Source organism: Protopterus annectens, chromosome 1.part0 (genome assembly GCF_019279795.1).
Source record: "Protopterus annectens isolate FY-2018-M chromosome 1.part0, PAN1.0, whole genome shotgun sequence".
Classification (NCBI taxonomy): Eukaryota; Metazoa; Chordata; order Ceratodontiformes; family Protopteridae; genus Protopterus; species Protopterus annectens.
The window spans coordinates 1,226,948,232-1,226,975,650 of NC_056725.1; the positions used below are offsets into that span (position 1 = coordinate 1,226,948,232).

At 44.1% G+C, this 27,419-nt stretch overlaps 1 protein-coding gene across 1 annotated transcript in view; it reads left to right on the forward strand.

Moving 5' to 3' along the window:
- Positions 1-27,419, forward strand: part of WDR35 (WD repeat domain 35) — a 2,872,164-nt gene that overhangs the window by 2,299,873 nt on the left and 544,872 nt on the right. Inside the window, exon 24 of the mRNA XM_044065775.1 lies at positions 26,770-26,934. Coding sequence (XP_043921710.1) covers positions 26,770-26,934 — 165 coding nt within the window. The remainder of the gene's footprint in view (positions 1-26,769; positions 26,935-27,419) is intronic.

Genomic DNA, 27,419 nt, shown 5'->3' on the forward strand with positions numbered 1-27,419 from the left:
TTTGAATGAGCTGTGTAATGCTTGACTGACAATGATTGGATAGATTGTAAGTGATTTATAATGTTTCCAACTACGTGGTTTGTAATGTATAATGCTTGCAACTGCAATTGTGTCATTATGGTTTGTTTTTATATATATAAATGTAAGATTGTCTAGGTCATACATGATAATTTACTAAAGATGTTTCTTGTTTAAAAAACAAGAATAGAGGCTGAAGTATTTAGAAGAGCTGTTATTACAACTGGAGTTCAACCATCTCCTCCCACCTGGCTTATATTTTCTTCATTGGCTCTATCACCATTTCTAAAATAACCTTATGCATAGCTAATCCTTCCTATTTCCAGTGTTACCCATAGCTGGTCAAAGGCTGATATAACCTGTTTCTCATGAATTTTGTCCATTTCCCTAACATGATAATCTTTAGTGTAGATTTGCTTCAATTTTTGAGTAGTTTCAATCCCTCACTTCTGCTCCAGCTCCTGGAAGGAAAGGGCTTTGGTTGTATTTACATTGGTCACAGCATTCCAAAACCTCATACCCCTTTTTTCCACTCCTGGAATAGTCGCTCTGTCTTACATGGTTGAAATCTGTTTAACTTCCTTAACAGACATCCAAATTCGCCTTCTCTGTGGACTTCCAGTCAAATGCATTATAACTTTTAGATTATACAGTGTCACCTTTGTAGATGACAGAAAGTAATTATACATATCACTATTTCCCAACAGTCTTTCTAACCTCAAATCTGTTGATTTCCATGATGCCTTTTATTTAGGAGCCAGCAGAAAGCCACCTCCTTTACAGAAATTTTTTTCCCTCAGACTATTTTTAGGGTGAATGAGGTATTTTTGTGGGAACAGGTATATGTTTCCCCTGTGTTGAAGAAATACTATTATATGTTACAAGTGGATATACATCATTCTACACCTATTCTTCACATTTTGCCAGCCACGGAGGATATGTTTAATGCTGCCTGTAATAATCCTGACTGTCCGTCTTCAGTCCCCAAAAAAGCCAGATAGGCTGTGTAAAGCACCTCAAACTAACACATTTTTGTTTTCTCACCTTTGATTAGATCCCGCTGCATTGCCAGCTGGCAACAGACTCTTAGTACTGTCCCCTTCCCAGTAAACAAAGAAGGCCTGGATTTGACTGTTATTCCACTTATTTTATTTATTTATTATTTATTTTACATTGGTTGACCGGGGTAGTCTAGCTGGATATAAGCTCCAAGACAGATACAAACAGAGAATATTTTTTGTTACAAAAAACAAAAGTAGATATAGAAGATATTTCTACACATTTAACAGTACATTTTATAAAACTATATACAAAGGTTAGAGCAAGATATATACACGTGCTAGTAGCTAAAATAGTATCCAGGTTCTTACTACATGCTTTCCATTGCACTACAGAACATTAATTTAGTGGAGAGAGTACAGTTAGAAAAGATATTAGTAGCAGTAATGATAGGTGAGTCAGGGTTACTACAAGGGCAAAGCCAGTGTGTTTTGAGGAAGGTTTTAAGTTTTTTTGTTTGAAGAGTGGTAAGGAAGGAAGGGAAGTAAGTAGGTAGAAGGTTCCAGTTTTTCCCAGTTGTGTTTGATAATAATGAGTCCCCTGCCATGTTGTGAGACTTGCAGATGTTAACTAGGAGTTTATTTGATGAATGCAAGGCATTAAGATTTTTATAGGGGGTTATGAGGTCTGAGAGTATTGGAGTATTGTCTGGCTGGTAAAGGATCTTATGGGCAATGGTAAGTTGGTTGAATTGAAGCTGATTTTGAAGTTCAAGCCATCTGAGTTGTTTGAGATTATGACAGTGATGGATTCTGAAGGGTTTACCATTGGCAAATCTGGCAATATTATTATAAGAGGTAGCAAGTTTGAGAAGATTCTTTTTGGATAGGATAGTATATATTGGTGAGGCATAGAGTAGAGATTAGATAGGAATGGGCAATGGTAGTTCTTGCTATTGGTGTAAGGAAGGGTTTGACTCTATACAGGGAGCCCATTTTTCTGTTAACTGATCTTATAGTTTAAAGGATTCTTAACTACCAGGCACATATGTGGAAGCTTTTTCTGTTTTGTGCAGACAGTTTGGGAGAATACTGTACCTCATTTCCTTCAGGGAATAGTTCCTTTTTGAATCCTATAGTTTCTTATCTTTTTTCAAATATCTAAACATGCTTTGTGGAGTATATATGATTGTACAGGTGTACTGTGCCTCGTGCCATGGATACTGCTACAGTTTTGAGCAGATAAACCTGGACACGTAACCAAAGGTTTGCTGATGAGGTAAACTCTGAAGTTTTGCAAATGAGGAGGTTTTGTTTGACCTTTCTGATACTCATACCTTCAGACAATTTGATGAAGGAGGGAAGTTAAGTGAAGAAACGTCTAAGATTATTTCAAGCCCCCCCACCCCCCTTTACAAATCTCCCAAATCCTCTTTTCCTTTTAAATAAAAAATCATGCAGTCCCTGCCAATTCAAGGCAAATGCAGCAGAACAAGATGGAAAGAGGAGAAAAGCAAGAAACAAGGATTTTTTTTGAAAAAGAAAGGACAGTGTAATACTTCAGAATAACTATGCCAACATTCTGTTCTCCTGCCTTCCTCTCCTTTCCGTGTCTCTTGAAATCTGTCCCAGAAACTGGCTCTGTACATTTTACTTTGGCAACAGATTGTTTCAGACTGTTTGTTGCTACAAGTGGTTCACAAGGGTTACATTTAGCACTGGATACAAATACATCCTTTCAGGGCAATTCTCTCCATCCTATGAATCAAACAAACTGATTTCCTTAGGTTCTGCATCACTTATCCACCTTAGTAGTCATAGAACAAGCACCTTTAGGTCATGAGAGCAAAGGCTAATATTCCAGTTGTTTTTGGTACCAAAAAAAAAAGCTTTCTAAGAAATCAGTTGTGATCTTTCCTTTCTCATTCTGTATGTGAAAATATAAAATTCAAAATGCTGAACCTTCAAAGTCTGTTATCTGTCATTCCTTCTTTGAGTGTCATGGTAACATTAGACCCAGTGGATGCTTAGCATCATATTCCTACAACTAGAGATTCTCTGCATTTGTGTCACATTGGGTTATCTAAAGTTCCAAGGGTGTTTACAAAGTATCTAGCTCCATAGATAGCTCATTGCAGACTGCAGAGCTTTCACATATTTCCTTATTTAGATAACTTACATATCTTTGCATAGTCTGTTTCTTGATGTCAAGAGTTAACATGAGATGTTAAGCTGTCAATCTCGCCTTCATTCTTGCTGGATGGGTTCGGAGCCGATCCTCGGCTCCGACTCGGCACTTGCTAAGCTCGAGAGCTAATTTTACCAGCTCGAGGCAGCCCTATATCCCATGATGCAAGGCGGAGACTACCCAGATCTCGTTTGCCGCTTCGCTTACGAGGTGCCTCTTTTACCAGCTCTAGGTAAGTTTTCTTCATATTAACACTTTTAGTATCACCCCTTTTAAATTTCATAACCTTAGTTGTTTTGTGAACCTTAACGTTTATTTTAACCCTATTCCCGTTAGTGTTCCCTTTTTTTCGGGTTATTTATCCCCTTCCCTAGGTTAGGCCTTAGGCCTTCCCCTTTCCTAATTTTTCCTGTCAGGGATTTTGTGTGTGTTTGAGTGTGTTGTATCCCTGTTTAGTTTTAGTTTATTGGATTGGGTGTTATTTGTGTGTGTGTGTCTGTGTTTTTGTGTTTCCTCGACACATCTATGTCAAAGGACACAAAGGTCTCGGGCTTCAAGAAGTGTGACTCGTGCTGTCAGAAGATGTCTCTGACAGACGGTCACACTTCTTGTGTTTACTGCCTGGGACCTCTGCACCTGCAGGACTCTTGTGCTATCTGTCATGCCTTCAGCCCAAGAGTCCTGCAGGAGCGCAGAAATAAATTAATATTGAGGGGCTTATTAAAGCCTGAGAGCTCCCCGACTAAGTCGGCTCTGGGGAAGCCCTCGAAACCTGTCAAGCCTTTGGCTGCAAGTCCCAAGCCGTCGGCTACTGGTTCGGCTTCTTCAGTGTCGAGATCGGCTCCGGCCGGAGCTGATCCTTCCATTTTAGAAGTCACAGTATCGGCTCCATCCGGCGCCGATACTGCCAAATCTGGACACTCAGTGTCGGCTCCGGCTGGAGCCAACCTATCCTCGGCTCCTTCGGCTCCACCTATCTCTAAAAAGAGATCTCGATCCCCCTCCTTGGAATCGATACGTTCGGCTCCGAGATCACCCCTGCTCTCGGAGCGGAGCCATCGGAGCCGTTCTTCTCAGTCGTCCAGGCTGTCTGATCACGACCTCGAGAGAGTGGTGAGTAGACTATTAAAATCTCAGGCATTGGCCCAAATGCTCCATAGCCCGTCTCAACAGATGGTAGCTATTTCACATCCACCTAACATTCCTCCTTCGACTCTCTTACAGAGCTCGGAGCCGTGACCATTGTGGCGTCGGAGCAGATACCTCCTCCTTCGGCTCCATCATCCTCCACTCCGATTTCCTCCTTGAGGCCTTCTTTGGAGGGATCCTGGCATCTGGTCTTTCTCGTCGGCTCCGAGGGGGCGAGTGGCATCAGACCCTTGTCCGACCCCGTTCTCCCTCTCGGGGCTTCAGCGTTGGTGAGCTCAGCCCCGACATCTGCCTCGGAGCCTTCCCTCTCGGTGAGACCTGGAGTTCCTATCTCTTCGGAGCGGGAACCTTCTGGTCTCTCTGATGGGGAGCCGAGTGATGAGGAGTGTACTAGCCCCTGGGCGTAGTCAACGGTCAGTTCCATCAGCTCCTCCCACTACAGTGCCTGCTGACGTCTCTTCCCACTCTCTTGCTCCCGGACCCAGAGATCCAACGCCTCAGGTTTCCCCATTGGGAATATCTTCCTCTTCTGAGGCATCTCCTGATCCGTCAGGTGAACCTTTGCATAAGAGGACATGTAAGAGGAAACATCTAGACTCCCCCGAGTCTATTACATCTGATACTGACTTGGATGAGTTGGAGGGATCCCCAAGGTCCACCTCTGAGGATGTCTCAGACATCCTTGAACTCCTTAAGCAGAAGGGGAACTGGCCCTCCCTTAATCCTTCCGAGGACGAGTCAGTATACCAGGAGGAGTTCAGATCTCGACCCTCCACCTCCTGGGTGTCTCCGCCTTTCGACCCTCTTATGGACGTGGTGGCTCGGAAGGTGTGGATGGCCCCGGATTCGGTGGAACCTATTCCTAGGAGGCCTTCTAAATTCATTACGGCCCCACCTGATAGGCAATATTTGACAAAAGGTGTCCCGGTTGATACCATGGTGGTGGCTGCAGCCACCAAGAAGGAACTAGCAGATCCTTCAGTACCTGTCCATCCTCCTAACAAAGATTCTAGGACTATAGACAGGTACGGCAAGCGGATTTTTTCTTCAGCGACCTTTGCCATGGGATCGCTGAACTACTTGTGTCACTTCACCCGCCTTCAAAGAGATGTTCTTAAAGAGTTGGGAGAAGTTTTACAGGATCCGTCAGCTGCTGGGTCTCAGGATAAGATTAGCTCACAGCTAGGAATCCTAAACTCCATTGTTAACTCCTCCATGCGGCTCATTTCTTATGCAGCCGATGGAGCGAGTAGGGCCGCAGGCACAGGAGAGGCTTTAAGGCGTCAGTCCTGGATGCGGCTTTGTAATTTTACAGACCCCTTCAAGGTGTCCTTCACAAACTCCCCTTTTGATGGTTCAACCTTGTTCGGACCTCAAGTGAAAGACACTTTGACTAGATGCGAACAAGATGGTAAGACTCTTTCTGCCGTAGGAGTCCGTTTCTCCACCCCTTCAAGACCTTACCCAAAAGGTCAGAAGGGAGGGAAAATGTGGTTCCGCAAATCTCAAGGAGTCACGCCTGACACACGAGGTCAGTTTACCCCCAGAGGCAGAGGGGGTAACAACAACAGATGCCGCCCTAGGGGCAGAGGGGGTCCGCAAAATCAGGGTAGCAGAGAGCCTCTTTCTGACAAACCCTTCCAGCATCCCCGAGATGTTGCCCGATTGTCCACCTTCAGAGGCAGTCGGGGGAAGATTATCGCTGTACCCAATAGCCTGGCTTTCCCTTTCTCAAGACAAATGGGTACAGTCGATTATATCCGAGGGTTACAAAATTCCCTTTATTCAAACCCCAATTCAGCAAAAGGGAACCCTTCCAGACGTTCCACCCGGTCTAAGGGAACTAGCAGTATCAGAAATATCAAAACTGCTAGCAAAAAGAGCCATCCAGCCAGTCCCAGCACACCAAATAGGATCCGGAATCTACTCAAGGTTCTTTTTAGTACCAAAAAAGACAGGGGACTGGAGACCAATATTAGATCTGAGCAAACTAAACAAGTTTGTAAAGAAAACAAGATTCCGGATGGTCACGCATCAGTCCATTCTACCCTTTCTGGGCAAGGACAATTGGATGTGCTCGGTAGATCTTCAGGATGCGTTCTATCACATAAAAATTCACAGGGGCTCCAGAAGATTTCTCTGCTTTCGGCTGGGGACCAGTCACTTCCAATTCAGGGCCCTGCCCTTTGGACTCACTACAGCCCCCAGAGTGTTCACCAAATGTATGGCAGCAGTTACGGCTCACCTGAGACATCAAGGATTCCAGGTGTTTCCATACCTAGACGACTGGCTCCTCACTGCCACCACCAGGCATCAACTTCTCCAAGCCAGAGATTACACCATTCACATTTGCAGAGGGCTAGGGATTTCTATAAATTTCGAAAAATCTGCCTTGTTGCCTTGTCAATCTATTACTTTTATAGGCGCAAGATTGGACACCGTACAACTTTCAGCAAAGTTAACAGACCAAAGGATCTTGGACATTCAAAGTCACGTCCAGGTGATTCTTCTCAGCAACAAAATTCAGGCCAGATTTGCTCTGAAAGTATTGGGTCTTATGGCGGCCGCCATAACACTTCTTCCCTTTGCCCGCTTTTACATGCGTCTTCTACAATGGATGCTATTCGCCCAATGGTCCTTTCAACAACTTCCCATGCATCACAAGATCACAATAACTCCAACTTGCAAAAGGCATCTGACCTGGTGGATATCGTCCCCTCAAGTCCATCAGGGCAGACCCTTTATTCCTCCTGACCCGGTCGCCACGGTTACATCGAACGCCTCCCTGATCGGGTGGGGGGGCATTATCAGGGCAGGATGATCCATGGCACTTGGCAACCTTTCGAATACCATCTGCACATAAATGTCCTAGAGATGAGAGCAGTGCTTTTAACGTTGCAAGCCCTCAACGACTCTCTTCCCCTGGGAACTATTGCAGTCCAAATAGACAATATGTCCGTAGTGTGGTATATCAACAAACAGGGCGGAACCAAGTCCTATCCACTGTGTCGAGAGGCTCTCAGACTTTGGCAGTGGGCAATCTCTTCTCAGCGGTTTCTGATAGCAACGCATATCCCCGGGAAATCCAACATCATAGCGGACAGGTTGAGCAGAGCTATTCTCATGCCTCACGAGTGGTCTCTCAAACAATCAGTGACGGAAGAGATTTTTCAGGATTGGGGCCTTCCTTGCTGTGACCTTTTTGCTACACCTCAAAACAGCAAATGCCCAGACTTCTTCTCTCTCTTCTCCCTTCCAGGCCATCCCCCCAGAGACGCTCTAACCCAAGATTGGCCCCGGGGACTTCTTTATGCCTTTCCCCCCTTTCCTCTGATACCTCAAGTAATTCAGAAAGCAACCGCCTTGAGAGCCAAGTTGATTCTCATTGCCCCTTATTGGCCTCGACAGATATGGTTTCCATTCCTACATCGTTATCTCTTGGTACAGCCATGGCATCTGGACCTGGTTCCAGATCTTCTGACCCACCAGTCGGGGCAGCTGCACCAGTACCTTCTCTCAACCTCACTGCTTGGTTGCTCCACTTCCATCCTTAGCCAGGCTTCCTGTGATTTCTAATCCTGTCCGGGATATCATAGTAGCTTCCCTTAAATCTTCTACCAGAAGGATTTACACTAGTAAATAGCAACGTTTCTCCTTCTGGGCAAAAGCTAGGAATTTAGACCCCTATACTGCTCCGATTCATTCGGTCTTGGACTTCCTAGCTGAGATTTTTCATTCAGGATCCTCTTCCTCCACAGTAAAAGTTCAGCTGGCAGCCATTTCGAATTTTCATATAGGCCTTTTGGACCACAACATTATGTCACATAAAGTTTGCAAGGCATTCCTTCGAGGTATCTTTTTACTTAAACCTCTGATTAGAGACCCCCCACCACAGTGGGATCTAAATTTAATTTTAACATCCTTGATTCTTCCCCCTTTCAAACCTGTGGCTGCCTGTTCATTGAAATTTCTTTCTTGGAAGACACTCTTTCTAGTCGCCATTACTTCTGCCAGGAGAGTATCTGAGCTTCATGCTCTCTGCATTCGTCCTCCCTACTTAATCTTCCACAAAGACAGGGTATCTCTAAGGACTAATCCATCTTTCTTACCCAAAGTGGCATCGCAGACGAACTTAAATCAATCCATTGATCTTCCAGTTTTTTTCCCAAATTATTCTGATAGAGCGGAAGAAAAATTGCATTGTCTTGATGTTCACCGCCAACTCAGATATTATCTAGACAAAACCAAACATTTTAGGAAATCTGATCAACTGTTTCTATCCTATGCAGAGAACAGGAAAGGCCTTCCAGTTTCCAAGGTGACTTTATCTAGATGGCTGTCTTCTGTAATTACTTACATTTATCAGCTCAGAGGCAAAGAGTTGATTTCTAGGCCAAAAGCCCATTCTACCAGAGCTCTAGCTACATCTACAGCTTTTCAGGCTAGACTTCCAATAGACACTATTTGTGCAGCAGCCACATGGGTCTCTCCTCATACCTTTGTTTCACATTACAAATTAGACTTGGCCTCCAGAGACAGAGCGAATTTTGGTTCCACCGTTCCCAAGAGTCTGTTCCATTGAGCCACCCAGGATAGAGGTGCTAGGGACGCGGCCCCATCCAGCAAGAATGAAGGCGAGTTTGACAACTTAACATTAAGAAGTTATGTACCTACCATAACGTTCCATGTTAGTTGTCTTCTCTCGCCTTCTTTCTTGGCCCCCCTCCATCCCCCTAGCCTGGTCAGACCGAGAAGATTATGCCTCTTCTCTTAAGAGGCTTTATCCTTTTTCTAGCTAATCAGCTTCTGGTGTCACTAGATTAGGTGGATCCCTTTCAGAGGATTATGATGATTATAATTGTCATTTTTAGTATTGTTACTTTTTCTTCCTCCTTTACAGTTGGAAGAATATATTCCATAATTTCCTTAGCTACCAAACGAGATCTGGGTAGTCTCCGCCTTGCATCATGGGATATAGGGTTGCCTCGAGCTGGTAAAATTAGCTCTCCAGCTTAGCAAGTGCCGAGTCGGAGCCGAGGATCGGCTCCGAACCCATCCAGCAAGAAAGAAGGCGAGAGAAGACAACTAACATGGAACGTTATGGTAGGTACATAACTTCTTATTTGATCTCTTCTTACCAATCTAGGATTCCAGGTAAATGCACAAAAAAACTTGACACGCTCACTTAACATTTGTGTTTCTGTGTTGCTTTCTAGGCACCTCTCAATGAAAGGGTTTTCTTTCAGAGAAAATTGATTTTTTATCTGTAAACTTTCTTCAGCTTCTCCAGACAGTCTCAGAATTATACAAGAGAGTATTTCAAGATTCTAGGGATCATGGCTTCTATGAGTCTCATAATTCCCCTTGCCAGAAAAATGTATTGGTTTTTAAAAAGTACACAGGCTGACATTTTCATCTTCAGGAATTTCCAGTTCAAGTTTTGGGATTTGTCAAAAAGGAATTGCACTGGTGGAGAAAGCAAATGGCATTAAATCCAAGTCTTCTGTTTTTTCCTCAGATGCCAAGTGTGCCTGTAACTACAGTTGCCTCAGATTTTGCTTGGGAAGCAGTTTCTACAGGGGGTAAAGGTGCAAGGCCTGTGAAATGCATCAGAAACACCAAAGCACATTAATGTCAGAGAGATATTGACTGTGATCCATGTCTTGAAATCTCTTCATCATCATCTATGATCCGCTGGACCTTGTCAGGTGATTACAGACAACACCACAGTGATATGGTTCATGCACAAACAGGGGGCACCAGGTGATACATACCCTCTCTGTAGACTGGCTATGATGACTTAGAAGGTAGCTCTACAACACTGTTTAACCTTCCAAGCAGCTTAATTCTGACAGAACAAAATATTGTGGCAGACAAGCTGAGCATGACCAGGACAGACCTTCAAGAATGGAAGTCTTCCAGGGATTGATGCAGTTGTGGATAACACCTCAAATAGGGGCACAGGAAAATCATTTTCTTGGGTGGCAAAAGCCAGGGTACTGTTTGGCTAGGCTTATATAGGCCCTAAGACCAATAGCCTAGTACCTACCTATGAACCTATATTTGCCCCCTTTCAAAACAAACAACTGAAAAAGTTGTGCTCCGGGGATTCTTGTAAGCAAGCCTGGAAAACGGATACATTTTATTCCCGTGGTTGGGAATGTTCCTTTATGCATTTCCACCCTTTTCTCTGATATCCAGGGTAATTCTGAAGATTCAGAAGGACTCCCCAAAAATCGCTGTGGTGACTCCCTTTTGGTCCAGGCAACATTGGTTCTCCATTCTTATGGAATTGGCCAAGGGTAATTGCTGCAAGCTTCCATACAGACTAGACCTACTCACACAAGATGGAGGTAGTTTGATACACATCACTCTCAAACAACTTTAATTAACTGCCTAAATGATTCACTTTTGCTTTCTTTTGGGCTCCTCTTTCACGAGGATGTGCAGCAGGTACTAAAGGAGGCAAGAAAGCTTGCTACTAGAAAATCTTATATTGACAATTGGAAAAGATTTTCTAGTTGGTGCCTAGCCAATGACCAGGGTCATATAAGGGATTGTGTAGCACTGGTTCTTAAATATTTATGTTGAGTTACTTTCTTCTAGCCTCTCTTATTCATCTGTCAAGGTACATCTTGCAGTCATTTCAGCATGTCTGTCCATAGATCCTCCCCTTTCTGTGTTTTTGGTAAAACAGTGTCAAAAGAGGGTTTTACATCATAGGCCTCCTAGAAAACAGGTGTCTCCTTCCTGAAATCTTAACTTTGTGCTGGAAAAATTAACTATCTCCCATTGAACCAGCTCATCAGGCAGATTTAAGGTTCATTACATGGAAGTCTGTATGCCTTATTGTTCTGGCTTCTGTAAGTAGAATATCTGAATTGCAGACTCAGTGGTGGGTGAGCCCAATATGGTCGTCCATAACAATAAGGTCTCGTTAAGGACAAATCCCTCATTTATGCCCAGAGTTGTTTCAGAGTTTACTTTGAATCAAGCCATCAATCATCTTGTGTTCTATCCAGATATTCAGAAGCAGGGAAAAATGATTCTGTATAATCCAGGCATACATAGGCAGCTCGGATACTGTCTTCTTCTTCTTTCGGCTTTTCCCTGTTAGGGGTCACCACAGTGGATCACCTGTCCACTCATGATTGGCAGTGGAGTTTTATGGTGTTGAGTGGCCAGCCCGGCGCCCAACCTTCCACAGAAGGCACACACATGCACAAACACATGCCTAGGGCCAATTTAGAGTGTCCAATCCACCAACAGCATGTCTTTGGGATGTGGGAGGAAACGGGAGCACAGCTCGGATATTGTCTTGATAAAGCTAAATTGTTTAGAAATTGTGATCAGCTGTTTATTTCTTATGATGGGACAAAGAAAAATACCAAAGCACAACACCCACCATTAGGATAGCTGTAGTTGGTGTTAAACCATTAATAGTCTGGACCCTTTCTCAGCGAGTTTTTACTTGGCATGTGTTACCTGTGGTCTCACCTTTAGGGTGGACATCTTGAGGGGAGATGCAGTTGGTGTTAGGCAGTGAAATGCCTAGGGCCTTTTACCGTGGGTCAGCCTATGTAGTTTGTCCCCTGTGGATAGATTCTCCTGCTCTTGTTGTGCCTGCTCTCTGTAGGAGGTTGAAGGAGTTAAAAGCAATAGAATAAAAAAAATCTTAGGAGGCTGTTTCTTCCTATCAGGTTCTTTACTGGTGTTGAGACAGATTAGCACTGTGTTAGTCTGATTTGGTTACTGAATTTTACAGAATTTTATATACATGAAAATGGGGCATCCCTCTGGTTCAGTCCACCCCTGGACATGTTCTTCCTGGGGGAAAGGGGTGTGTTAAGGGCTTCACTGTGAGGTCTGCCTCTTACAAAGAATGTTTCTGTTTAACCCTTTAAGCTTGGGTTTCATTATGATCCAATCACTCTCTTCTTAACAAAAATGGTCCCTGAGTTTTAAAAATTTATTAGCACACACACAGGAAATATTTTTCCCAATAATGCCAGTTAATGTTGTGGGTGTTTCTGCTGCACTTCCACATATGACTTTGTCAGATCTGCCTCTAATGGGTTTGCCAATGGACCTGGAGTGGATCATATTAGGAATTTGCTATTAAATAGTATCCAAAATTAATAGGATATGCAAAACATTCCTTTAGCTGTCAGAAACAAAATATCAGACCAAGTAGCCCAGTTATCTGGGAGACACAGTGGAACTTAAAGTGGAATAAACCAAACTTAATTGTTGCCAGAACATTGCCAAAAGTCCACATTGTCCACAGAATTCCCACGATGACACAAATAAGGGACAACCTTTGTCAGAATAGATGATTTCTAGGTGCTGTCCTGCCTTTTGTTATAGTAAATCAGTTCCAAACAGTATCAAGGCACATTCTACTAGAGCTTTGGTATTGCTGATAGCATATTGGAAAGGGGTGAAATCTAGAAGCATTTTAGAGGCAGCAATTTGGTCCTCTGTATATACGTTTACAAAACGGATTTATTTTCTAGGACTGACTTTGTTAGGTCTATTCTCCAGGGGCTCCTGGATCCTTATCCTTCTTTCTCCCAGGTTGGATAGGCTTTGGTAATCAGCCCATATAGCCAAAAAGCTCATACAGCAGTGGGAATGATGAACATAGCACAGTTGTGTAAGATGCACTTGCTGTAACAATAAATGTTCAAAGTTTTCACTACTGTAGCAATGGCACCCATCAACCATCCCCCTTCTTTTGTATATAGCTAGTTGTTGCAGTACAACATTTTTGGTTTTCATCAAAAACTGAACAATTAATGTAAGGTTAGATTGATTATATTGTATAGAACAATATATGTGATGTGTAATGTTTGTAAATGTGAACTTGTTAATATGGTTTGATTATTTTTATATAAATGAAATTTTGCCTGTGTCACAGGTGATAATTCAATAAATGTGTTTTAAAAATGTTTTTCATTTTCTGTTATAGTTTTATTGGTCAACGATGAGTGTCCTCTTTCTCTCTTTATGGGCAATAAAGTCCTGACCACTGATTTCCCCCAGTGGGCTGACCAGTCAGCAGTTAGACTGAAGGTGTGTGAGGGAGCCAAAGTTGCTTTGTGAAGCTGACCAGTTGTATCCTAGGTGTAGGATACAGCCCATATAGCCAAAAGCCTATTGCACCACAGAGGGATTTGAACATCTACTGTTATGGTAAGTGCAACTTACACAACTGTCCTTTCCCTTTCAGAAGAATGTTTCTGATCTGTCCCTGAACCTGTCAGTTCATCTTCCTGTTTTTTTTCCATTAGTATGGAAACCAGGGTGGAGAGAGCCTTTCATACTGTGACTGCACACTGTCAGCTCAGGTTTTAATTGAAAAACATATGTGAATCTAGATGGACCAAATTGTTTTTATAACCTTTGCTAGAACAAGGGAAGGGCTGGCAGCCACCAAGCCAGCTCCGTTAGCATAGAAGAATAAAGCCCCGACTATGACTCTGGCAGCTTGAGTTCAAGTAGCATCTCTGGACACTTACTGGAACTAGGATGGGGGGGGGGGCAGAAGTGATGTGAATTCAATTGTGGATGTGTTACTGGCCATGCGTGTAGGTGTTAGGGTTGCACAAACTGTAAAATCATAACCATTCCTGATTGATGTCTCAGTGATGGCCCCTCTCAGTTGGCTCACCCAGGTGTATAGGTACCAAATAAGTCAGAATACCAAGAGTCTGATGGTCAGCATGCAGAGGATGAAGTATTTAAAAAAAAAAAAAAAGTGGATTGCCATCTCCATTGTTTATTGCTTTCAGGTAGCAAGCCACCCTTTGGAATATGAGTGTGTTTCACAAGAGAAATTTCTGTTTTCATTACTTGCTTCAGGAATGCCTCCATAGTAGAACTCTGTGCTTCTCTAAGAGTCCTGCCTTTTTTGGTAAGCTGATACTTTAGGGACCAAGCCATCTCATTCTTTGGAGTTTTAGCTGAACTTTGTCTACTACCACCCTGATAGGTTTGCTGCTTGGAATTCAACCCACTCATAAACCCATGAAGGGAGGTCTTTCAACATATGTGCTTATGTATAAGTTGATCTCTGAAGGGACTCTTCTTGTTTGGTCCCTAATATTCTACATGTGTCACTCCCTTGTGTTTGTGTAGTCTTCTCCATCCAGATGTTCTTCGTGTTGCAGTCATCACACTTGGGTTACCTACCTGCAGGTAGCTCTCAGTTGGCCTGAATACCATAGCCTTAGTATTTCTGCGTCGATACTGTCGCTCCAGGACTGATGTCAGGTCATCAGGGGTATAAAAACAGGCAGCCGACGCCATTACATCAGTCTTTCTTGCCGAGGAGCCTGAAGCAGAAGCAGTTTGCTAGTGCCATTCATCCGCTACCTGAATTTTCGTTTATGAATTTAATAATCCTGAAGTCTTCTAAAGCTAAGTACCACGTTGGGGATCCTTTTTTCTTGCTCTAACCGATATCAGAAAAGTTAACAATTGTCTTGCCTGTGGAAAGCAAATACCTCACAGAGATATTCATTCTTACTGCATTACCTGTTTAGGCCCAAACCACAACATCCCTCGCTGTTGGTTTTGTGCCTTATTTAACGCTCAAACCATTCGTCGTCGGGCTCTCTTTGTCTCTAAATTCTTTCGCTCTCGATCTCCATATTCTGAAATGGCTTCGGTAAGCCATCTGACCGATATTCCAAAAAAAGGTAAAGATAAAGACACAGATAGACCGCATAGGTCCAAAACTGCCGACGACGCTTCCGTTAAGCTAGTCACTAGTCCACTGGTACTCAGTGAGGTGCACCCCTGATGCCCACTTCAGTGGATTCGCAGGCCTCTACCAAGACCCATTCGGAGCGTGGTATGCCACGAGACTCTTCATCGACTATGGAACCTGCAGATGTCTCTACCTTGGATGGGTCCGGAGCCGCTGAGCAGGCACCGGCTTCTGAGGCAGTTATTCACTCAACCGATGTTTGACTCAAATCGCCTTCTTTTTTAACCAAAACTACCGAGTTTCTTAGGCCCAGAGTATGCACTACGACTAGAAAACCGACGACCAATGTGCATCCACCTGCTCCCATGCCACAAAAACAAATGCTTAGAATGGCTGAAGACCTTATTACGCTGATTGGGGAAGTCAGCCTTCCCTTGCTGAGAGACACAGAGTCCAGTCCCCTTCAGCTTCTACAGACCAGGAGTCCAATGGCTCTGAAATTTCTGATTTTGAAGACATGCCCTTATCTGCTTATGAGGATTCAGATGCAGAGGAATCCATTCCCTCTGCCTCCCCTCCAGAGGATGTTCATCGTGTTACACTGCTGCAGTCATCACACTTGGGTTATCTGCCGTCAGGCGGTCCCACAGTCAGCCCGAGTTCCAAAGTCTTGGTCCGGCATCGGTTGCTGTCGCTTCTTCCCTGACGTCAGTGCGACAGGGGTATAAAAGAGGCAGCCAACGCCATTTTCTTCAGTCTTTCTTGCCGCACGGTGCCCGAAGCAGAAGCAGTTCGCAAGTGCCGGTCGGCCGACTCCTGAGATTTTCAAATCGAATTTCAGACCGAAGTCTTCAATAAAGCTAAGTACCCTGTTGGGGAACCTTTCTTGCCTCAGTCCGATGTCAGAAAAAATTAATAATTGCATTTCTTGTGGGAAGCAAATACCTCATAAGGATTTTCACTCTTATTGTATCCCTTGTCTAGGCCCAGACCCCAACGTCACAGGTTGTCGGTTTTGTGCTAGGTTTAACAAACGAACTATTAAATGTCTGTTTGATTTCGCCCGACATTATTTTGGTAGAAAATGTAATTATACCATGCTGTCAGAGCAACCGACGACCGGGATGCATAAAAAGCGCAAAGATAAGGACAGGTAGCCGAGACCCAAACCAGACACCGAGGCCTCTGCTAGGCCAGTCGCCAGTTCTCTGGTTTTCAGTGAGGCGCCTATGCAGCCCCTGACGACCGCTGATTTAGAACCCCAGCCTGCATCCGACTCCCAAGCGGAGATTACAGGGCCTCCAGAGCCTTTATTTTTAGGCCCTTCCGACTCCATGGCTGAAGGGGATTCCGGTGCAGTTAAAGGCCGTCAGTTGCTGAAGGTGTCTTCAGACCGACTACTCTTGCTATTAAATCCTATGCAAAACTGAAAACTCCATTAAAAGTAAGGAAGCCTGTACAGCAGTCTCCAGTGCAAGGCCCCATGCCTAAGAAACAGATGCTTAAGATGGCCGAAGACTTAATTACCCTAATCAGGGGTTCCCATCCCCCACCTGACAAAAGGCCTAGACAGGAGGAAGACTACGCTTCCTCTGACCAGGTTTCCATTTCCTCAGATTCTTCTGAGGAACAGGAGTACTCTTTTCCCCCTTATGAAGACTCTGATGCTGAAGAGTCTATTCCTTCAGCATCTCCCCCAGAAGACTACTCTTTTGGAGAAACTTTACATACCATGAGGGGACATTTCCACTGGGAAGGCCAGGATTACTCTGATTCTAAGAAAAGGCTGCTCTGAGAGTTCCTCTTACTACCCCAGCTTAGACCCCTTGCTATTCCACCTGTCTTAGACATTGTGGATGATGTTTATTCAGAATCTAGCCTTAACCCAGATTCATTACCTCCTGCACCAGCCAAACCAGACAGATACTACAGAGTCCCTGACTCACATAAATTCCTATATAAAAGCCCTGTTGCTGATCCAGAAACCATTTCCCAGGGTCCCAAAGGGGTTAAGGCCTCTATTGCTAAAAATCCTGTACTGTCTGAAAGGGATTTTAGAGCACTAGACAGATGGGGAAAGAAAGTATATACCTCAGCTACTCTAGCTATGAGGGCCTTAAATTACCAGTTTCACATGCTGAAATATCAACAATATTTGATGTCTCAATTAAAACAAAAAATGAGCACACATACAGAGCAGCCTGATTACAAGGAAATGCAAGATTAGTTGCATGCAGCAGAACAAGTGGGAAAACATACTTTGCAATGTAGATTTGATTCATTGGAAGCTACTTGCAGAGCAGCTGTAACAGGGTCTGTCATTCGTAGGCATGCTTGGTTAAAAGAACAAACTTTACCTGATCATGTTAAAGCAAAGTTATTGGATGCACCCTTACAGCAGGATGTTTTATTTGGTGTGAAAGCTGAAGAGGTTTTAAAGAAAATGGAGGATAAGGCAAAATCTATGCAGATGGTCAAGGATTTTTTACAGGTTCAACCCCCTCGTTTCAGCAGAAATTGGCCAACCAAAAAACTGGTCAGTTCCAACTTCTGACAGACCACAGAGGGGCAAATACAGATGCCCAAGGGGCAGAGGTCAGCCACAAGGCTCTTACAAGCCACGACAATGGGGTGCCACAACCCAGAAAGGAGGAGAGGACAGGTCTCAAACTATCAGAAGACAAACACAATGACTTACCCCTCAGACTGCCAAGCAAATCACTCTTAGCAGCTCCCTAGGGAGGAAAACTTGCACTTTTTGCAGACAATTGGCACATCATCACAAAAGACAAATGGGTCCTAAATATTGTAACTCAAGGATACAGGTTCCACTTTCACACTTCACCAAGGATAAAAGGAATACCAAACCTGCCATCAAATCAATGGGCAGTGGCTCAAAGACAAATTACAGCACTTATGGACATGAGAGCCATTCAACAAGTTCCTATACAGGAGCAAGGACAAGGATTTTACTCAAGACTCTTTCTGTTTCCTGAAAGGACAAAGCCTGGAGACCCATTCTGGACCTTTCAATTCTAAACACATACCTGGAAGTACCCAAATTCAAGATGCTCACACTACAGCAGCTTCTTCCCATGCTGGGCAAGAAGGCTTGGCTAGTAATGTTGGACCTCAAGGAGGCATACCTGCATGTCCCTATCAGACAAAATTGCAGAAGATACCTCCGATTTATAGCAGGTACAACTCATTACCAATTCTCTGCACTGCCCTTTGGCTTATCTTCTGCACCCAGGGTCTTCAGAAAATGCCTGGCACCAGTAATTGCATACTGCAGACAAAGAGGAATCCAAATATATCCATACCTGGACGACTACCTTATTCAAGCAGACAGCAAGGACATTCTTTTAAAACATCTGGCATTTGTAAAAAACCTACTAAGTTGCCTAGGGTACACAGTAAATGAAAAGAAGTCAAAACTAGTGCCCTCACAAGATATAATATTCCTGGGTGCCAGCTTAAATACAATGGCCCAGATGGCTTATCTCACACCAGACAAGCAAGGACAACTGACTCAATACTTCAAAATGATGGCAACAAAGCCCCAACTCCCTGCAAGAAAAATTCTGCAGGCCTTGGGATTCATGGCATCTTGCATACTACTAATACCATATGCCAAACTGCATATGAGGAAATTACAATGGTACCTGAAAAGCATATGGACTCAACACAGCCACAGCTTGGAAACAATAATACCACTAATTCCCTGCCTTCAACAGGAGTTTCTATGGTGGGCTCAGGCATGTCACCTCAACAAGGGTCAACCTTTCATCTTGCCCACAGCCAGGCAAACAATGACAACAGATGCATCGGATTACGCATGGGGAGCACACATGACAGGACAGTGTATTCAGGGCAAATGGTATGTAGATCAAATGCATCTCCACATCAATCAAAAAGGGATGCTAGCTGTACAAAATGCCCTAACAGCTTTCAAGGACCTCCTACATCCAGGACAACTTCTAATAAAGACTGACAACACCACAGTGATGTGGTACATAAACAAACAAGGGGGAACACATTCCTGCCCCCTATGCAGGCAAGCAATGACTTTGTGGAACACAGCACTGACCTACCAAGTTCAACTACAGGCACAATTCCTGCCAGGAAAGAAAAATACATTGGCAGACAAACTAAGAAGAAATATCATGGATCCTCACGAGTGGAAACTAGACCCACAAGTATTCACAATGATAACTCAAAAATGGGGGAGCCCAGACATAGATCTGTTTGCCTCCCCCCAAAACTACCAACTGTGAAAGTTTTGCACAAGGACATACCACACACTAGCTTGGAAAGTGGACGCCCTCTCATTCAGTTGGAAAACACTAACAGTGTATGCCTTTCCTCCACTGCCTCTTCTGGCAAAGGTGCTGCTAAAAGCCAGATTAGAGAGGCCACAAGTGATACTCATTGCTCCAGACTGGCCACGCCAACACTGGTATCCAATATTAAGGAACATGGCTCAAGGTCCACCATGGATTTTACCTCAAATTCCTCACCTGCTGACTCAGCAAAACAATCAGATTCTACACAGCCAGCTCAAGACTTTAAATCTGGCTGCATGGCAGATTATCTAAGCAACCAGTCAACACTTCTCTCTACCGCTGTTATGGATGTCATTCTGGAGGCCAGGAAAACCTACTCAGACAAATGGAAAAGATTCTGCGCCTGGAACCAGGCTAAAGGCCAAAATCCTCTTGTCCCAAATATTCCTCAGATTCTGCAATATTTAACTGAGATGTTGCACAAAGGCCTTTCCTTTTCATCTATAAAGACCCACGCTTCAGCTATTTCAGCTCATTACAACATGGATCCTCCTATTTTTTCACATCCATTATTAAGACAGTACCTCAGAGGGGCTAAGAACATACGACCGCCCCGAAGAGCACCAACACCAACTTGGGACCTCAATTTTGTTTTGGAAAAACTTACGCTACTGCCCTTCGAGACAGCTTTTTCAGCTGATTTACAATTTTTATCATGGAAAACTGCCCTGCTGCTAGCAATAACTTCAGCACGAAGAGTCTCAGAGCTACAGGCCCTAATGGCAGTGGAGCCTTTCATCATTTTTCATCAAGACAGAGTCTCTTTACGAACTAACCCTTCCTTTATGCCAGAGGTAGTATCCAGTGTGGCTCTAAACCAAACCATTCATTTACCCACCTTTTATCCAAACCCCCAGAATAAAGGCGAAAGGCTTCTACACTCTTTGGACATTCACAGGCAATTACGTTTCTACTTGGACAAAACAAAGGTTTTCAGAAAATCTGATCAGCTCTTTGTATCCTATGCTGCAGGATCTCAAGGAAAGCCTATATCAAAACAGATAATTTCAAAATGGATAGGACATTGTATCCATTTCTGCTACACACACCATGGGAAACCTGTACCTGGTAACATTAGGCCTCATTCCACCAGAGATACAGCAACATCAGCAGCCTTCCTCAGAGGGGTACCAACCAAGGATATTTTGGAAGCTGCAACTTGGAGTTCAGTGCACATTTTCACCAAGCATTACCACTTACCTCTATACTCAAAAACCAGAGCTGGCTTTGCCACTACAATTTTGCAGGGCCTACTAGCTTCTCTAAACCCTGTTTAGTGCCAACCGCCCAGCCTTAACTTTGGGATTCAACCCAAGTGTGATGACTGCAGCAGTGTAACACGATGAACATAGTACAGTTTTGTACCTACCATAAATGTAGATGTTCGAGTGTTCACACTGCTGCAGTCCAGGTTACCCTCCCACCTTCCCCTCTTCTTTCCTGTGTTTTATCTATAGCTCCCTGTTTATACAATCTCTAAGATGTGTTTCTATATGGTGTATTTGCTTACAGCTGTAGCTATTGTTTTCTACTTGTGTAATTTACTTAGGATTATGTATTGCCTTCCTATTTGGGGGCACCTGACATCTGGGGCAAAAAAAACTGAAGAAAATGGCGTTGGCTGCCTCTTTTATACCCCTGTCGCACTGACGTCAGGGAAGAAGTGACAGCAACCGACTCTGGACCAAGACTTTGGAACTCGGGCTGACTGCGGGACTGCCTGACGGCAGATAACCCAAGTGTGATGACTGCAGCAGTGTGAACACTCGAACATCTACATTTATGGTAGGTACAAAACTTACTATTTTTCTTTTGGTGAAACCTTGCATACCTTACGAGAGCATTTCCACTGAGAATGCCAAGACTATCCTCAGTCCAAAAAGAGACTCAGAGAATTTCTAGAGCTGCCTCAACACAGGCCCTTAGCAATACCCCCTGTCCTGGATGATATTTTTATGGAATCCAGTCTTACTCCTGACACTTTACCTCCTGCTCCTAGGAAACCAGACAGGTACTACAGAGTACCTGACACTCAAAAATTTCTTTTCAAGAATCCTACTGCTGACCCAGAGATCATTTCCCAGGGGCCTAAAGGTATCAAGGCTACTACAGCCAAGAATCCCACCCCTTTGGACTGGGATTTCAGAGCTTTGGACAGATGGGGTACGAAGGTATATACCTCTGCAACTCTTGCTGTTAGGGCATTGAATTGTCAGTTTCACATGCTGAAGTACCAGCAACATATTATGGAACTTATTAAGCAAAAAGTGGCAACATTTTCAGACTGTGCGGAAAATAAAAAATTGCAGGAGCTTATGCACTCTGCAAGCCAAGTCAGCAAGCATACTTTGCAGTGTGGCTTTGACGCCCTAGAAGCATTTCGGTGGGCAGCTGTCACTGGCTCTGTACTGAGAAGACATGCCTGGCTGAAGGAACAGACCTTGCCAGACCATGTCAAATCAAAGTTACTAGAATCTCCTTTGAATAAGGACTGTTTGTTTGGCACCAAAGCAGAAGAGGTTCTTAAAAAGAAGGAAGAAAAAGATAAGTCTATGCAGACTGTTAAAGAATTCTTACAAGTGCAACCCCCTAGATTCAGTAGGCATTGCCCTTCCAAACACTGGTCCTTTCCAGACCCTCTCAAACCAGACCCAGGGGAAAAAGACCACCCAGACTTCAGTCTCAGGGTATGCAGAGATCTAAGCAATGTAGTGCTCCCACTCCTAAAGCAGGGAGTGGTAAGCCAAAAAAAGCTCATAATGACTTCTTTACTCTACACCCCGGCCCTGCCCAATTGCTTGTGCCCTTAGGAGGAAAACTGGCCCTTCATGCAAAAAACTGGATGTCCATCACTCAGGACTGGTGGGTCCTCAACATTGTATCCCAGGGATACAATTTTTTTTCCATTCACTGCCAATCCCAAACAGGTTTCCAGACCTTCCTCCAAACCAGTGGGCAGAGGCTCAAAACCAAGTATTTTCCCTGCTCAATATCAGAGCTATTCAGCTGGTTCCGGTAGAACAGAGGGGTCAAGGATTCTACTCCAGACTCTTCCTGGTACCCAGGAAAGAGGGCTCATGGCACCCAATCCTGGATCTTTCCATTCTCAACACCTTCCTGGTAGTACCAAAATTCAAAATGCTTACCCTGCAACAGCTTCTTCCTGTGCTAGCCAAGGATACCGGGTTAGTCACCCTAGACTTAAAAGAAGCCTATCTGCATATCCCCATAAGGGAATCATGCAGGAAGTATCTACGTTTCAGGGCAGGGTCTATGCATTATCAGTTCTCTGCACTTCCCTTTGGCTTATCTACTGATCCCAGAGTATTCACAAAATGCCTGGCTCCAGCCATTGCATACTGCAGGCAGAGAAATATCCAAATTTACCCATACTTGGATGACTGCCTGATTCAGGCGGACAGTCAGGAATTGTTGCTGCAGCACCTGACATTTGTGAAAAACCTTCTCACTTCCTTGGGGTACATCCATCAACGAAAATAAATCAAAACTGGTACCCAGTCAAAAGATTGTATTCCTGGGAGCAAGCTTGGACACAACTTCCCAGATGGCATTCCTCACCTGAGAAAAACAAGTCTATCTGACAGACTACTTCAAACAAATTGCCACCAGAACCCAGCTATCTGCAAGAAAAATACTGCAAGCCCTAGAGTGCATGGCCTCATGTATACTGCTGATTCCATATGCAAGACTGCATACGAAGAAATTCCAACGGTACTTAAAAAATCTTTGGTGTCAACATTCTCAGGACCTGCAAACAGTCATTCCTATCATACCCTGTCTAAGGACAGAGTTCCTCTGGTAGGCAGAAGAATGCAACCACAACAAGGGACTGCCTTTTACTCAACCCCAAGCCACCCAGACCCTAACCACAGATGCATCAGACTATGCCTGGGGGCACACATGGACAGAACATGCATTCAGGGCTACTGGAGCCCAAGTCAAATTTATCTACACTTCTACCAAAAGGAGATGCTAGCTGTACAGAATGCCCTGACAGTTTTCAGATCCCTAATCTTTCCAGGACAACTGCTAATAAAAACAGACAACACCACAGTTATGTGGTACATCAACAAGCAGGGGGGGGGGAGTATTCCTACCCAATCTGCAGGCTAGGCATGGCCCTGTGGAACACGGCCTTTGACATTCAAGTCCATCTGCAAGCTCAATTCCTGCCAGGCAAACAAAACTTATTGGCAGACGACTTTAGCAGAAACCTCCTAGACCCACGAGTGGCAGTTGGAGCACAGCACCTTCAACCTTCTGATCCAGAAATGGGAGACCCCAGAGGTGGATCTCTTTGCCTCCCCCTACAACCACCAGCTCAGCAAATTCTGCACCAGGAATCCTCACAGCAGGGCCTGGAAAGTGGATGCCCTATCTTTTCAGTGGGTAAATCTCTCAGTCTGTGCCTTTCCCCCTCTGCCCCTCCGTTCAAGAGCATTACTCAAGGTAAAACAGGACAGACCAAGGACAATTCTGATTGCCCCGGACTGGCTATGCCAGCACTGGCACCCACTCCTGCACAGCTGACATCAGTGCCACCCTGGCACCTACACCAGAATCCAACCCTCCTCTTTCAGCAGGAGGGACAGATTCTGCATCCACAACTGCAAACCTTATATCTTGCAGCCTGGCTTATTCCTTGAATTCTCCCCCAGCGACCTTAAGCAAACAGGTGCTGGATGTCATTCTTGAAGCCAGAAGACCCAGTACAAGAAAATCCTATGCTGATAAGTGGAAAAGGTTCTGATCATGGATTCATGCTAAAGGAGAGGACACAGCACTGCCCTCTCTGCCTCTTATCCTGGATTACTTAGCAGATCTACTCCACAAAGGCCTGTTCGTCTCTTCCATTAAGATACATGCCTCAGCCATTTTTGCTCATTACAACACTGAGCCACCTCTCTTCTCGCACCCTCTTATCAAACAGTCCCTGAGAGGGGTAAACAACTTAAGGCCACCAAGGAGAGCACCCACCCCTACTTGGGACCTTAACTTGTACTGGAAAAGCTCACTCTTCCCCCTTTGAACCTACTGCATTAGCAGAGTTAAAATTCCTCTCTTGGAAAACAGCCTTGCTTCTAGCCATCACTTCAGCTAGAAGAGTGTCTGAGCTACAAGCACTGATGGCTGTGGAACCCTTCATTATTTTCCATGCTGCCAGGGTTTCCCTCAGGACTAACCCTTCCTTTATGCCTAAAGTGGTGTCCAGTGTGACTCTCAATCAATCCATTCATTTGTCAACCTTCTTCCCTAATCCTCAAAATAAAGGGGAAAGGATCCTGCACTCCTTAGACATGTATAGACAGCTCAGATTCTACCTTGATAGGACTAAGCCCTTCAGAAAATCTGACCAGCTACTAGTCAGCTTTGCAATAGGGGAAGAGGGCAAGGCCATTTCAAAACAAATTATTTCCAAATGGATAGCACATTGCATCCATTTCTGCTACAAGCATCATGGGAAACCAACCCCTCAGGGGGTCAGAACACATTCCACTAGGGCAACGTCTACCTCTACAGCATTTCTTAGGGGAGTCCCTACCAGGGACATCCTGGAGGCTGCTACCTGGAGTTCTGTACACACCTTCACCAAGCATTACCATCTGCCTATCTTTTCCAAATCCAGGGCAGGATTTGCTACAGCAGACTTGCAAGGCAGACTAGCCATCCCTAACTCTTCTTGACTGCCTCCACCCTTCTTCAGCTTTGGGAATCCACCCAAGTGTGATGACTGCAACAGTGAAACACGAAGAACATAGTACAGTTGTGTACACTTACCATAAATGTAGATGTTGGGAGTGTATTCACTGTTGCAGTCCTGGTTTCCCTCCGTCCACCCCCCTGGTTTTCTCTCTCTCCCCTATCTATGGCTATTACTAACCTCTTCTGGGGTATTGGTATTTACTTTTTACTGGTGGTGTTTTCCCCATCATAACCTAGCTCCCTTTTTGGGGGGCTCCTGACATTTGAGGCAAGAAAAACTGATGTAATGGCATCAGCTGCCTGTTCTATACCCCTGACGACTTGACGTCAGTCCTGGAGCGACAGCATCTGACGCAGAAATACTAAGTCTCTGGTATTCAGACCGATTGAGGGCTACCTGCAGGCAGATAACCCAAGTGTGATGACTGCAACAGTGAATACACTTGAACATCTACCTTTATGGTAAGTGTACACAACTGTACTTTTATATTGTTGAAGTTCCTTTAAGTCAATTAAGTGTTTACGTGCATATCACTTTCTTACTAAGTAGATGTGAAATCTTCATTGTTTTTTCTTGATAAGCAGGAAGTATGCTCAGTTAGTGGACAAGGAGATGAACTGGCAAGCAAAGGTCTTTGATGCATCTTCAGAGTGTGGAGTTTGATGTCACAACTTTTGGTAGATTATGATGCAGCCTGGAATGTATGAGGTTCAGTGAAAAAAATAACTTATTTCCCCTCTTTGTACTTATCACTACTGACCATCATCTGTCCCCAGGGTCTCCTTTGTCCACTGGGTCTATCAGGCTCACTTTCCCCCTCCAGATTAACTCTGACCCAGGTTCAGGACTGATGGGGCGATTACAGGAGATAGTGTCATACTGCTGCTGAACATTGTTTTTCCATGCCCTACATTCACCTCCCTTTGAGTGCACTTGTATCATCCAGAAGTAGATATGCAGTGGAGAATGTTGGCATATCGTTCCACCTCTGTGGCAACTCAGGCAGTGCCATCAACCTGAAGACAAGAAGAACTGCTAGGAACCACCACGAACAACGTATAAAACTATTTTATTTGATAAAGAACGAGCGCTTTCACGCACACAGGTGCGCTTCATCAGGTTACCTAGGCAGTGCCATCAACCATAAGGACAACACCCCTCTGTGTCCCCCCAGCCCCTACAAGAGATCAACCATGAGGCACACCCTACCCAGCAAGATGACCACACCTATCCTTCCTATATCAATGCCTCAGACACCTTAGCTGCTAATCCATCCTAGGTTGTTTGGGCCACAGCCAGGACTTTATCCCTCTACACCATGGTGCTGGATAGCTACAATGAAAAAAAAAAAGACTTACTGAATCAAAATGGAAGAGAACATGAACCCAGCTGTAAACCAACTATTGAATGTCCACTCATAGATTTGCTGGTATAATGAGAATGTATCCATTATGTTCTGCATTTTGGCAGATACGAAAATTAACAAGACTAGGAGGCTTAAGCAAAGTCTTTTCCTCAAAGTTCAGTAAAAATGGAAGCATTGTGGAAACCTTTGTAGTTATTCAGAGTAGTGTGTGCATGTTTGGTCTTTAAGCAGTGCAAGTAACAAACTCATTTTTCATTGATTTTAGTGGAATAAAGCCATTGAATTAGCAAAGAATCATAACATGAAAGAAATTGGTCCTCTTCTGGCCAAGTATGCATCTCATTTGCTGGAGAAGAATAAAATCCTAGATGCCATTGAACTTTATCGCAAAGCCCACAATTTTCTGGATGCTGCTCGACTCATGTTTAAGGTAAGTCATAACTTTTGCTTTAGTTTTTTTGTCCGTTGTGGAGTTTTAATTATATATTACTAGCCCATAAATATTTTTAATTATTTCCTAGTTTCTGTGTTAAATTGTTTTGTATGATTATAGCTTTATAAATGTAACCACAAAGTGATTAGTTATATGCCTCTTGCTTTTAAGAAAGGAGTTTATTGATGTTGCTTTGCTATGTTGGTCTCCTGCTGTCTTTTCTTTTGTTTTGAAATTTACAGACCCTGTAAGATGTCCCTTGACCTTTATGTAATATTTTCCTGCTGTTTTACTCTGCCATGATATTTGTTCTCTCCGCAGTTATGTGGCTGTTAGGATGCCCTGTTCTGATAGCCCAGTCTCTATTACACTCCTAAAATGTTTTTGCTCCCACATTATTGGGTGATATATCTTGCTGGTGCCTTTCCTGTCATACTGGGTATACTCAGAATTTTTACTCCCCATTTCTTTTCCTCTTCTTG